Source organism: Equus quagga, chromosome 1 (genome assembly GCF_021613505.1).
Source record: "Equus quagga isolate Etosha38 chromosome 1, UCLA_HA_Equagga_1.0, whole genome shotgun sequence".
Lineage (NCBI taxonomy): Eukaryota > Metazoa > Chordata > Mammalia > Perissodactyla > Equidae > Equus > Equus quagga.
In genome coordinates, this window is record NC_060267.1 from 171,715,150 (window position 1) to 171,729,604 (window position 14,455).

The window sequence follows — 14,455 nt, forward strand, 5'->3', positions numbered from 1 at the left end:
GAATCCTTGACTCAGACAAGAGAGTGAGAGTTATAACACATGCCAGTGAGTGCGATTACTGCTATGATACTAAAATCTGTTTACAGGTTCAAGGGACAGATCACCCCAAATCTTTCCACTGTATGTCAGAATAGAGCTGGCCTTATAGGGGTGTGTGTAGTCTAATTTGATAAATCTTCCTTTTCCTCAGAAATATTTATTCTTTCTGACTTAATTCTTTCCTGAACTTTGTCACTGTCTGCAAATTAATTATACATAGTCAAGACAATGAAAAGTGAATTATATTTTTAACATTTTATTAAGTTTTAAGTAACCTTCTCTAGTAGTGGAATAATACAGTATTGATAGAAGAAAGGGGGAACCAAAATAATGTTTAGGAAGAGAGCTGACCAATTCTTTCCTTCTTATACACATTACACAACCATCATTGAGTCACACAGAGACCATTACTAGACAAAAATAGGTAGGTAGAAGGGAGGTGGTGGCCACAGAGTGTAAACAACCAAAGGTAGCCTCCTAATTTTAGGGAAGAACGAGACAGAGGCTGAAGTAATCAGTTTTGTATCCAAAATATCCAATTGGAACGACGTAAAAGAACCAACCAACTAGTTTTAACTACAAGACAGCCGGATTTTAATCATTTTTCTAGCTATATGAAGCTTGATTTTTCTCAGTAAAGACTGTGAACATATAAAACATAATATACTATCAGGAAAAACAGAATTGAAGAAATTAAAGGTGAATAATGAGTTTTCATCGTGGTCTATATAAATAAATCTACTCAGCTGAGTTAGAGACATAGCCCTACCATGGTTCTGTAGGGAACTTCTTTTTCAATAACCCATGTCATAAAAGACTCTTTTACCCAGTCAGTGAGTATGCCCTTGTTGAAAAATACTATTAAGCATCAGAACACCTTAATTTCAATTGTTGAAGAATGAGAAGTTATCTAGAGATAATTTTTTTGTTAGTAGTACAATGTTTAGCATAAATTTGAATGATCCTATTGCATCAAAGTTTTGGGATCAGGTCCTAAAAGAGCAAAGTTTCAAATGCATATTTGAATAGAAGACCATTAGATTTGGAGTAAGAGATGAGCAAAGAGAACAAGGAAATCAGTAGCCTTTGCAACTACAACAAACAGTAGGTATATCAGGTAAACTACTGCGTAGCACATTCCGAGCTTTCTCTAGTGTGGAGATCTGTGTATGACTTTAAAAAAACCATTACGGGATATATTTTGGTGAAGTTACTACGGTATTAGGTCAACCATGTTAAATCTCATAGTTGGAGAAGATTAACTGCTCAAATGTTTTTGTAGAACGTGGGTGAAAGCTGCTTAAACACTGTGGTTTTTTAACATATCTAAATTAGAGCACCTGATCTGGTTTTTACATTAGTGATTCTCCAGGGAAAGATCACAGCAGGTATCCCTATGTGGCCCTATGTTTGAAAGACAAAAGATGTTGTAAGCAAATGTGGCTGGCTTTGTTGTTTCAAAGTTGAATAGAACCAGAAAACTAGACCTCACCTCTCTGGTAAACTCAGGCAGTTGTGGATAACTGTAGAATTGTTGTGTGGTTTTCACCAGGTATCCATTTCTAAAAAGTGTCTTCTGAAGTATTTTAATGTATTGATGAAATAAGTTTATTCTGGTAATGACGTCTCGATTTTCTGGTTCCAGAAAATTACGTACCTCTGGTTTCAGTAGAGTATAGACAGGTTCCATTTTCTTGCATGAACTAAAGATATGATCTCCCATTAAATGAAGCCTTTGGGTTTTGAGAAATTTTAAACTAAAGGATAAATTTTAGGATAATTCAAAAGAAACATCCCAAAAAAGAAATATATATTTTTATTTTTCCCCTTAATACTTTTTATCGGTTACTTTTAAAAGTGTTGATAGGTAAACGTAAACAAAGATGAGCTTCATACCAAATGAAATGGAGTGATTCTGAGTCTTACTTATTTAAAACTAGATATTCTGAGACAATTCAGTCAGAGAATTATGGCTAAAAGGGTAGTAAGATTCTCCAGAAATTATTAGATCAAATTGACATAGTCTTTACATTTAGATAGAGAAGCTGTTTGTATGTTATTAACTTTGAACGTCAAGAATAGCTGTGTATGTGTATGTGTATGTGTGTATATCTTTTCATGTTAATAAACCACTCACTGTATGCTGATGCGTTATTCCATCATGTTCTAACACATTTTTGATGTTCTTTAGAATTATTACATACATTAAAAATATTTATTAATATGCTATCAAAATATTTTGACATTTATTATGCAATTATTAAATTGCACTCTTCATTTTTGGAGAATGTAAGGTGGTTTATAATCATATATTGATAAAACAAAGAGTTAAATGCGATAGCTTCTAATTTCTGAGCCAGTATCTATAGAAATTGGAACTGTATCTGACACTACATACGTTCCAAAAATCCACACCATCGGGTAATTTGTTTATAAGAATGAACTAAATTATTGCCAATTCTCAGTTCTGTTCAATTTATACATATAGAAGGTGCACAATAAATGCCTAAGTTGACCTCAAATGAAGCCCACTATAAGTTTCTCAAGTGCCTTCTGAATCAAAGCTTTATGTTAAAGATAGCTTTAGTTTGAATAATAGCTCATCATCATCCAGTTCTTTTAAAGGCAGTTTACATATGGCAATGGTAACTTTAAATGGAATATGAGTAGATCTCAATCCCCCATCCATGCCGGATAATAGAAAGCTTATTGTGCTTCAATGTTTGGATGCTACATTCTCCAAAAAGAACATTGTAATAATTATAATTACAGGGACAGTGCAGTGAGTATGTTTGTAATTTTCCAAGTCCAAGTAATATTGTAAGTTGTTTACCATGTTGCCTTATTCTAGCTACCCACAAATATGTATTTTTCTCCTTATTTTGTGGATGTCTTATAAACAGTGAGTTTTCATAAGTAGGTCAAACTTTATACTCAGATTATAGTTTTTAATATCCAGTGTACTTTTTGGCTACTTCACACCAATTAGACCAAGTTTCAAACAAGAGCTTCTTCAGGTAAGTGAAAAGTAATACTGGTTTAAAATGAATAATTTTCTGTTTTTAGATGATACTAGGTTTTCAGTTAAAACTTATGCTATCTTGTTTAGGAATAAATATGCTCATGCCTGATTGCCTGAAACTTGGTTTCTCTAGTAGGTCTACATCCCAATTCTTTTTCTTTCTTTCTTTCTTTTTTTTTTTTTTTTTACTTTTCCTACTGTTTTAATGGCAAAGTGCAGTATTTACTTTCTCTTTTGGTTTTGATCACCGTCATAACACTCTGATTTAGACATATCCTGTGGTAGGCACTGTACTTGTTGTTTTAGTACCTGAGCCCTTTTTCCCTACCACACTAAAAATTAATCTCTTTCAGGGCAAAGAAAGGTTAACCTCCATGTAAAAGTAGGCGCCTCTTGAGTCCATTTATTAGTGGGCAAATTTAAGATTCTAGCTAGATTTTAGCTGAAAACGTTCCCTGACAAATGCATGTTGGTAACATCTTAATATTGGCTCCTCATCTCTCATCCTCAAAGAGTGGGTTATCCCCCAGGCTTGCTGTTTAGCTCTTCTCTCTGGATATTGTTACCTCCAAGATAATTCAGTGTGTCTAAAATTAAGATAGGTCTTTGTCTTACTGAGGGATTTATTCTCCAAGCTTCTTAGTGTTCTCTGTACCCAGGCACCCAGATTTGAAGTAGTCACTCAAGATATGTCACATACCACATTTCCTGTACCTATCAAATCATCTCGTGAACTGCTTCCTCAAAATGTCCTTTGTATTAATGATTCCTATTGCTGCCACCCTAATCTGTCTCACATAACCAGATACCTGAATGGAATGATTAATTCCTTCAACAAACATTTATCGAGTGCCTACCAGGTGCTAGGCACAGTGCTAGTGTGGGAGGATGAATAATGTAGTCACTGCTCTAGAGGATCTGAAAGTCTAATGGAGGAGACAGATAAGAGAAGAGACAACCCGTTACAGTTTGATTGGTACAGCTATGCTAATGATAAGCACAGTGGGTGTTGGGACCACAAAGGAAGGGCATCAGCCATTTAGTTGCCTCTCTTGACCTTAGTATTATCTGCATTCCAATCCATTCCGCTCTCAATTTATTTTCCTTAGCCCTGCTTCCTTCATGTCCTTTTTCTCATCAAAAACATGATTGCTCCTTAATCCATCCCCCTTTAGTTTGTCTCTTCTCCCTATCACTCTCCTGACTTTATGTCCAATGCCACCGTAAAGGAAACCTTCTTTTCAGTCCAGGCTCCTGGTGCCGCCTCAGAAACATGCCATATTCATTTCCAGTACGGTCTTCTATGAATGGCTTTTCTTTTTGCCCTCCCCATCTACTTAGCCAAATCCTGGGCATTTTCTAAGGTTCATCTTAGTTCCTCCCATTGCCTTAGAACTTGTTAAGCTTGTCTTATTGTCTACTTTTCTCAGTCCTGGAAGCACTCAGTTTATAATATAGCACTGCTTTACCTTGTTAGTGTTATTTTTGTCTCCCTAAGGAGATTGTAAACTCTTCAGGTCAGATATCCCATTATGTGATGCTTTTATATCCTTCATAGAGTCTAGCACAGTGCTGAGCTCAAAAACTAATTGTTGAATTTCAGTAGTATATAAGTAGGGCATTCCCCCCCCACCAGCCCCAACGTTAAAAGTCCTTTGATCTACTGGAAAAAGGATGTCTTTGACTGAAAGTTAGAAATACTTTTATTTTGTATAAAAATGTAAAATTGAAACACAGAAGGAAAAAGGAAATACATTTCCTGAATTCTTTTGTCTTTTTGATTGATTGTTCTGAATGCCTGATATGCTGGAAGTAATGGAAAAAACACTTGGCATAAAAGACATAGATTGAGACTGGATCTGTCATTTAATGTGAGCCTCTGAGAAAGCCCCAAACCTGAGTCTTAGCTTCCTTTTCTGTAAAATGGGGTTAATATTACTCAAGGTTGTGATGAAGATTAAATGAAATCATGGATATGGAGTGCTTTGTAAACTTTAAGGCAATATATAAACCTTGCATAGTTTTACTGTGCTCCCATCTTGTATGATAGTTGTGAGTTTGCATTTTACAAAGATATGGATTTCTATATGGTACGTTTTGTGATCTATTAATAGTAACTTCTCTGAAAGTTCAGGTCAGACTGGCTTTCTTGCCTCTCAAGAGGAGGACAGACTTCTATCCTAACAAAGTAATGAGTGTGCTATGATAGAGGGCACCTAGGAAGGACACCTACCCAGACCTGGGAGTTGTCAGGGCATGCTTCCTGGAAGAAGTGACGTTGGCCTCTAAGCTCAGACCTGAAAGATGAATAAAGTTAGCCAGGGAAAAGTATGGAGGAGGTGATAAGGAGATGAGAGAATGGCTACACTCTGGGAACTGAAAGAAGCTTCATCTGGTTGCCTCTGAAATTGAATCCTATGCTGTACTTAGATCTACTAAAGATCGCTGTATGCGGTTATCATCTCTTTAGGCTTCAACTCTTTCCTGGAAATGATCTTATAGTATCCCTTTCTAGTAACAGCTGAATAGAATTTATTTGCTGGTCATTAACATCTCTTCTTCCTTATCTAGCATAGATATATTTTACTTATTACAGCTAGCGCAAGAATTGTTTTCTTTAGATATTGGTCCATTTTATTAATTGTGTTCTCTTTAGTCTGCATCTACTCTATAACTACTGGCTGCCTCCTTCATGTCCTTTTTATGAACCATTAAGAGAACTGGACAGTTGGTTTTGGAGGGGTTTTTATTTGCTTTTGTCTATAAAAACATTTACTTTGGCATGGTTTTGGATATTTGAAATGTATTTGTAAGGTAACATGGGTACACCTCACTTCTGCTTAGTTTAGGAAGAATGAGGAGAAATCTGGGAAAATATTGCGGTTGAGAGTTCCAGAATAGAGATAGCATCTAGAATGGCACCTGGCACAAAACAGACTCTCAATACATAGCTGCTGGACAAATGAATGTGCACATTTGTAGGCAGAACACAGTAAGAGAAGGGAATAAGATGAAAGTAAATGACACACTGCTAGGTTAGGGTCTATAAGCTGATGATTGGGAAGTGAGTCTCTAAGAAAACAGCAGGCATCCATAAGGAGGCAGGAGCCTAGATGTACAGCCCCTCACCAACTATGCCTTGCTAAATGAGGCTTTGATATCACATAATTTTATAATCAGGTATCAGAACTTGGTAAAAACCTTAGTAAACTTCATTCTGTTTAGTCCCCATAAAAAAATACTCCTACTTACCCCCGTAAACTATGTGGAAGATCTGAGAGATAGGTTACAGAGAGAAGTCAGGCCTTGAAGAATAGACCTACCCTCAGGCACTGAGCTAATGGAAGAAGACTAGTCAGGTACAGTGTTTGGCTCAAGACTTGTGAAAATGCTATTCAGAAACTTGTGAGGAGAATCAGCTTTCAGCAGGTCACTACTACATCATAGCCATATTTTTCTGCACTCATTGAAGAAGATAATTGAAGAGAAGGGTATTGTAGTTATTGCCAGTGAATTTGGTTGGTATTGGAAATACATGCTGACTATAACATGTAGTTGTTGATTTTTTAAGTAACTTTTCCCCCCTCTGTTTTCCACTCCACTTTCTACAAGATTGTGGTTTGCCAACTATAGAACTTTTTCAGGATTGTAACTTTGAAGGTTGGCAAAAAATTCCTGTGTATTGTAGAGCTCTGACACCTAAAAAGGGGAAGTCAAAAGAGTTGCTGGATGAGTATCTAGGGGAATTTACTCTGGGGTAGGAAAGAAATGGGTGCTAAGAACTTTGAGCTTCTATGGCAGTGGTCTTAATGCTGTCAGACATGACTTCCCCTTATAAATATTTTGAAACGCCCCCTGCTGAAATTAAATCCATAATAATATAACCTACTCACATAGATAACTCCAAAAATAATATAATGTCTTCCCTGCTTATAACATAAAGGATAAAATTTTTAGAAAGAAGATAATTTATAGTATGTAAATGCTTAGATGTGACTACATTAGAAAACGTAATGAAGTAGTATGCGTGCAGGGAGCTGCAGATGGGGGCTGATGGTGTCTGGTATCAGTGACTCAAATACCATGAGTGCCACAGTGCTGGCAATCTGATTTTCCAAAATGAAATAACTTTTAATAAAAATTATAACCTCCCTTTTATTTACAGGGCAGATACAATACTGAAAAACATGGTTTTCTTTAAAACTATGCAAGAAATGCCGTCTATTTGTAAAACTATGGTCAGAAATTTCCAAACACTCTCATAAACTTCTGAAATGCCCCTGGGGGGCTGTAATACCTTCTTCCCCACTTTGAGAACCACTGCTATGTAGAATCACATAGGGTTCTGGTGTTCTCTATTGAGATAGCACTACTGACCTATTTGGGTAAGTATCTTTTATTAAAGATTTTCTTAGTAACACTAGGTTTATTTTGAGCTATTTATTTTCTCTACTTGCCCTTTGGGACCAACCACGTGTTTGTGAACCAATTGGTCATTGATAGAGATACTCTTATTATGGAGTAGAGTTTTATTCCTGATGAAGCAAAGGTCTGAGTGTAGCTAGAATAAAAAATACTGGAAAATATGAGAAATATAAACTATTTTTTCTTATTTTTTAATCTCCTTAAAAGATAATTGGCTGCTTAAGCAAAAATAGTAACAATATATTATGTTGTTTCTAACTAATTTAAAAATAAGATGTATAACAGTAGCAGCACAAAGAATGGTTGGAGAAATGGAAGTATATACTTGCAAGGCTCTTACAATATACTTGAAATAGGATAGCATCCCTTGAAGATTGACTGTGATAAGTTAAAAGATGCATATTGTAGATTGTAAAGCAGCCACTAAAAAACAACAAAACAAAACCCAAAGAAATACAGCTGATAAGACAATAAAGGAGATAAAATGGAATCATGAGAAATATTCGGTCCAAAAGAAGTCAGAAAAAGAGGAAAAAGTGAACAAAGTCATAGTCCCTGAAACAAAGTTCAGATCCATTCTGTCAGCTGGTTTCTTTCACTCCCCACTCCCAGAGCTGTGAGTGAGAAGGTGTCCTATATTTCTTTATGTTCAAAGGATTAGTGGCCTTTTTTGAAGAACTCAACTTTCTTTGTATTGGAAGTCTTTTACCAGTACTCAGGGGTCTCCCACTTCGCCCAATCCAATACTCTCCTGTTTTACAGCCCCCGGGCTCACTCAGCACCTATTGCTCTCCCTTCTCCTTGGCACTCCGGGTGAGAAAGGGTCACTGGTTACTCACTGGTTTCTGCACTTGCCAATCCAAGATGTTGCATAATAAAGATGAAGTGGAATGACTTGATCTTTGATTTTTCTGTGATGTCTCAACATACCTTACTCTTTTCTCTTCCCCTGAATTCAGAGACATGAAAAATGCTGTAATTGGAAACAACAAGCAGAAAGCCAACCTCATTGTTTTAGGAGCTGTTCCAAGGTATGTTTGCTATCATCTCCTTTCTGCTATTCATACTAAGTTTCTAATGTACTTCTCATTCTTAACCTTAAGACTCATCTTTTTTCTATATGGTCTATCCTATTTTTGAAAAGCCTCTTAATTTTTTAAATAAATACTTTGACTTATATGATGCGTCTCTAAAAAAAAAATTAAAGTACCAGAGGGTGAAATATGAAGTGAATGCATTAATACTTTTTATAAATTCAGGAAGATCCTTGACCCTGCAGTAAAAGGATATCTTGGGTGGACAGGCTGTGTGCACCAGCCTGGTTCTTTCTTCCCTATCTCCTGAGAGCCCTGACAGTTTTTATATGATTGGATTATAATTTCTTAGGATTCTTAAAACCCTTTTGAATTAAAAAAATAAAAAAACTGCTTGGTTTTTAATTCTGCTTTTCTTTTTTTAATTTCTAATTTTTAAAATTTGTTGTTTTTTAAGTTAACATAGAAGTTAGATTTCTTCTGATGACCTAATAAGCTTCCTTTTGGAAGAGAGTGGCAGTTGTATAACTTTCTCTCTGCCTTTGCTACTCAGAGCTAAGTTTTATGTAAAATTGCTATGTTTTTCACTCAGAATTTTTTAATGTTTTGTTTTTTTCTCTTCTCTTTCTTCTTTTCTATCTGATACAAGATTAATGGTTTTATAGTTTTTATCATAACCGACCTCAAATTTATACTTTGGTAACTGTAAAGCTCTCAGCCACCTTTCTTAGGAGATTAGTGTTATATAAATATGCTTTAGGGAACATGAGGGAGATGGTCACTGGTGGTAGGTGGTTAGAGTTTGGGGAGTAGTCGTTTGGCAGGCTGGACTGGAGTAGAAATGAAGGAGCTCCTGATTACCCGAATGGGAGAGCTGGAGAAAGAAGAGAGCTTCCCATGCTTGAAGAGCTGCGTAGGACTTTGAGTACTCCCTCTAGGCTAGACCTCTCTGATCTCTGAATAACGGCTCTGGATGTTCAAGGTCCATTTCTGGTCTGAATTTAAGATCCAGCAGCACTTGGCATTGGGAGTCTTCATATCCTGAAGTGGCAGATCGCATGAACTGTGGTGCTGTTTCTACAGAGACCACTTGTGGACAACGTTCAGATATACAGTTCTGATAAACTCTGAGATGATATGATAGTTCTTTTGCTCAAAATGGAGAATATCTCTTCTAGATTTTCTGGTAGTGATTCTCTGAGCTAACACAAAGAAGCAGAATGTCAAATTGGACACATCCGAATCAGGGATCTTGTCCAGAATCATGCTTTATAAATATTTACATATTCTTTTATTAAATTAGCAGCTGATATAAACAAATGACCATTTCCTAGCACTCCATAAGCTCACCAACCATATTTTTAGTATGTGGAATGTACTGGTAGCCTTTTTCTATCACATTAATTTTAGCTAATTTACTTTGGTTAAGTTTTTTAGTCTCTTCTGTTTATCAAGTTCCTTCTTTTTAGATTATTGTACTTGCTTCAGCAAGAAACCTCAAGCACAGAGCTGAAAACTGAATGTGCAGTGGTATTGGGAAGTCTTGCTATGGGTACTGAAAACAATGTCAAGTCTCTACTAGATTGCCATATTATCCCTGCCTTACTGCAAGGTATGTAGGGATGTCATTTTTGTACAAGTAAAAATTAGAATCAGTTTGCAGTGTTTTAAATACTAGTTGAAAGGATGAGTCTCAAATCTGTTTTCTATTAATAGGACTGCTATCCCCAGACCTGAAGTTCATTGAAGCTTGCCTCCGATGCCTGCGTACCATCTTCACCAGCCCCGTCACTCCAGAGGAGCTACTGTATACAGTGAGTTTTAGATGTTTTTGAGTCGTCACTTACAGTTCACTAACAGCGTACTTCTAATTTGCTTATAGCATCTCAAAACTCATCATAACTGTGTTATGTTATAGAAAAGTCTCAAGAAGTATTTGAGTTCTTGCTGATTGGCAAATATCACATGTTCTAGGCTTTGTAAAGAAGTGAAAGTCTCAGATCTTGAGGAATTTATAAGCTGTTTTTTTTTTTTAAAAAAAAGACCCATTTTGATCTCTTAATATATACAAATTAAGCCAGTATATTTACTGCCAAATGAGTGATAGAGAGTTCCACTCACTCTGGGTTAAATCCAGCAGAGAAAGCTTTCTAGAGAGGCTAGAATTTGACCTGGTTCTTGAATAATGGATAAGATTTAAAGAAGTGGAAACGAAAGAGACCAGTCTAGGAAAGATTTATGTAAGAGAAAATATGCAGGACGGTGGGCAGAATAATCTGTTATAGGAAGGGCATCAGTGTTAGTTTCAACTGGAAAGATGAATGAGAACCAGTTTGCAAGAGGCTTACTTGTCAGGCTGCAAGCAGAAAATACATGTGAGAGAATCCAAAGATCTTTGGAGTCATTCAGTGGTTTTCAAAAACCTCAGGGATTAGAAGGGGATATTATTATCTATTGATTGCATGGCACTTCCTTAATGAAAATTATCCAGGCCAATATTTTCAAACACTCTTATCCACAGTCCACAGTAAGAAATATATTTTCCATTGCCACACTATGAGTATATGTGAATTTGTGTGTGTGTGTTTGTGAGAGAGAGAGGATCCTGAGACAGTCTTCACAAAACAGTTCCACAAATATTATGCCCTCTGGTTTCTATTCTATCCTTTTTCATTAAGAAAAAGAAATTCTGATAGTGATTCTCTGAGCTAACACAAAGAATCAGAATGTCAAATTGGACACATCTGAATCAGGGATCTTGTCCAGAATCATGCTTTATAAATATTTCAAGAATATAAGCAATCAAGAGGTGTAGGCAAAGCAAGCAGGGAGAGCGGACATGTCATGTGGCTCTGTAGTCCATCCTTCCCAAATCAGACACACACTCCTCTGGCGCATAATGATACAGAAGGTCTGTAAGTGAGGTCTGTGGGTCACCTCACACAGCAAGGAGGCTCTAAATTAGGAAACGTCTCAATGTTATACCTCAGGGACATTCTTTACATCTCAGCGATATTCTTCAGGGAGCCATGCCTCATACATTCCTAGATTGTTTACTACAGTGGTTCTCAAACTTGAGCATGCACCAGAAATATCTGGAGGGTTTGTTAAACACAGATTGCTGGACCTTACCTCCAGAGTTTCTGATGCAGTAAGTCTAGGGTGGGGCCTGAGAATTTGCATTTCTAATAAGTTTCCAGGTAACTCAGATGCTACTGGTCCATGGACCACTCTTTGAGAGCCACCAGTTTACGGTAAGCAGTCCTAAATGGCGAACATCCTCCTCAAAGCATTCCACAGAGAAGGACTCTCCTCCTAGTAAATATCAGTCTGTTTCCTGAAGATCCTGTTGTTATGTTTAAAAGAGATTAAGCCACTCACTTGTCTTCTTTACTCTAGAAGTCTCTCCCCAACCCCTAGCCCAGTAATAGGGGGAGAAATTGATCTTGGCTAGCTGTTTTAACTCCGTCTTCTCACTCTAAACTGATTTCATCACTCACTAATGGGTCATGGTGCAAAATTTGGAAAACTCTGATCTATGCCAACTTAACTTTTTTACATGAGAAAAATTAAGACCCAGGGACATTAAGTGACTTTCACAGTGAGAATGTCTAAATTATGAAACATCTCAATTTTATGCCTCAGAGACAATGGAGAATCCGTGAAAGGTGTTGGACAGGATAATGACAGAGAGTAGCGTTTCAGTGTAATTACCTGACGGCTGTGACTTGGATTTTATAGAGGCCAGCTGCCATCGCAGCTCAGGCACTAAACCAAAGACAGGGCAGTCGAGTTGGAAGAAGGCAAGATGTGTAGCTGAAATCCTGTTTATCAGATGGGTGGCTTTGGGCAAATTATGTAACTGTTCTTTGCCTTCTTTAATCAATTGTAGACTGCAGATATATAACACAATTGGCAGAAAGCGGGCAGGTGTGAAGAAAAGGGACAGGGTCTGTTGTGACAGGAAAACAGAGTGAGAGAGCAATGAGGAAAGGAAAGAGGTGAAAGTAGCTTTAGGAGCCTAATAGGCTTATTTATCTTCCTCTCGATTGCTTGGTCTCTCTGAGCTGCTACCTACTTCCGTCTTCTGCCAATGGAACCACTGTCCCCCCAAACCCGTAAAACACATCTGTACTTGATATTCTCATCTTCTCTCCTCCTTTTCTTTCTAGGCATATAGTACCTGACTTTCTTTGAGGTTTTCTAAGTTTTTCATTTTGTTTTTAAACTGCTTGTGACAACACAGAGGGTTATATTAACAAGCAGGAGGAAAAGATTCTGTATGTAGGGAATCAACAGCCTTCTCTTTTCCTACTTAGCTTTTTTATATCTTGGACATTCTTCTCTTTCTAAGGGAAACCCCGAATCTTGTTCATCCCAACAGTGGTATTCTTTTAAGTTTCCTTCCTTGCCCTCTGTTGTCTTTTGTCGAAGTGTGGTCTATGGACCAGCAGCATCAGCCTCATTTGGGCGCTACTTCGAATGCAGAGTCTTAGGTCCTACTCCAAACCTACAGAATCAGAATCGGTACATAAAGAATATCCTCTGCGAATTTACGTGCACATTCAAACTTGAGAATCATAGCTCTAGGACTCGTGACAGCGTTAGGCTAGGAGGCTTGAGCTAAGTTTCCTTTTCCGTCTGTGGTTCAGGCCAAATCTTCTTTCGACTTTTAATTCCTTTTGCACTCTAAGAAAAAGGAGGTTCTTGGAGAGCCCTGCAGCATGTTGGGTAGATTCTTCTCTCTTCTGTACCATGATGTATGTTGCTAAGTGTCAGCAATAGGCAGTACACTACAAGTGAGAAGTTGTTACTATATGAATTGTCTTGTCAAGATTGAAATTAGCTAACCACAGTCATTATGAGAGATTTTTACTAGTTACTGATGTTTACAATAACGTCTCAGAGATCGGAATTGTCAAGTTTTATTTTTATACAATAATTCCTCCTTATAACAACATTTTGGTCGACGACGGATCACATATACAACTGTGGTCCCATAAGATTAGTACCATATAGCCTAGGTATGTAGCAGGCTATAACCATCTAGGTTTGTGGAAGTACACTCTATGATGTTAGCATACCCATGAAATCGCTTAATGACGCATTTCTTAGAACATAACCCCATCATTAAGCGACACACTACTATATTATTGTGTATCTTATTAGTTTCCTCACGTTTTGTTTCAGAACAGATTTCTGTCAGATTTTATTGAGTGATTTTGTTTTGTTGTGAGGATATAGCCTGTTTATGGGAGAGAAATTGAGAATTTTCTGTTCTTGTGTTTTATCGAGGATGAACATTGAAGCCCCTCTCCTTGTCCTTCGCCTAGACAGTTTTGATGGCCATGTCGCTTTTGTTTTGCTGTGTTCCTTAAAGAGACTTGATTTACTGTCATTAAGATAAGAGGCTTGCATATATACCTACTCATGGAAACAGTTTGTTAGATGTACTTACTGTACCTGAGTTCCTTACTGCTGTGTTCTCCTTCCCTTGGACTCCAGGATGCCACAGTGATACCGCACCTCATGGCGCTCCTCAGCAGGTCCCGCTACACCCAGGAGTACATCTGTCAGATCTTCTCACACTGCTGTAAAGTAAGAACCAGAATAAATGTTCTCTATAATGTAAAATTTTATATGCCCTTGGGAAATGTGCCTTCTTTGTGTATCCTCATAGAGATAATCTATAAATATATAAGCAGTCCTATATATATATTTCCCCTGCCCTTTTTTTTTGACACAAATGGTAACTCACCCTACATACTGTTTTGCACCTTGGATTTTTCACTTGACATATCTTGAAGGGTATTCCGTATCAGAACATAAGGAGCTCCATCATTCCTTTTTTTATAAACAGCCGTATAGTATTTTACTGTATAGATGTACAATAATTTATTTAACCAGTCCTCTATTGTTGGACATTTAGCTTGTT

General features: G+C 37.1%; 1 protein-coding gene across 3 annotated transcripts in view; it reads left to right on the plus strand.

Moving 5' to 3' along the window:
- ARMC8 (armadillo repeat containing 8) overlaps window positions 1-14,455 on the plus strand; it is a 94,657-nt gene that overhangs the window by 22,152 nt on the left and 58,050 nt on the right. For all 3 annotated transcript variants that reach the window (XM_046652843.1, XM_046652857.1, XM_046652850.1), the window contains 4 exons: window positions 8,446-8,517; window positions 9,990-10,132; window positions 10,237-10,334; window positions 14,026-14,118. In XM_046652843.1, coding sequence (XP_046508799.1) covers window positions 8,446-8,517; window positions 9,990-10,132; window positions 10,237-10,334; window positions 14,026-14,118 — 406 coding nt within the window. The remainder of the gene's footprint in view (window positions 1-8,445; window positions 8,518-9,989; window positions 10,133-10,236; window positions 10,335-14,025; window positions 14,119-14,455) is intronic.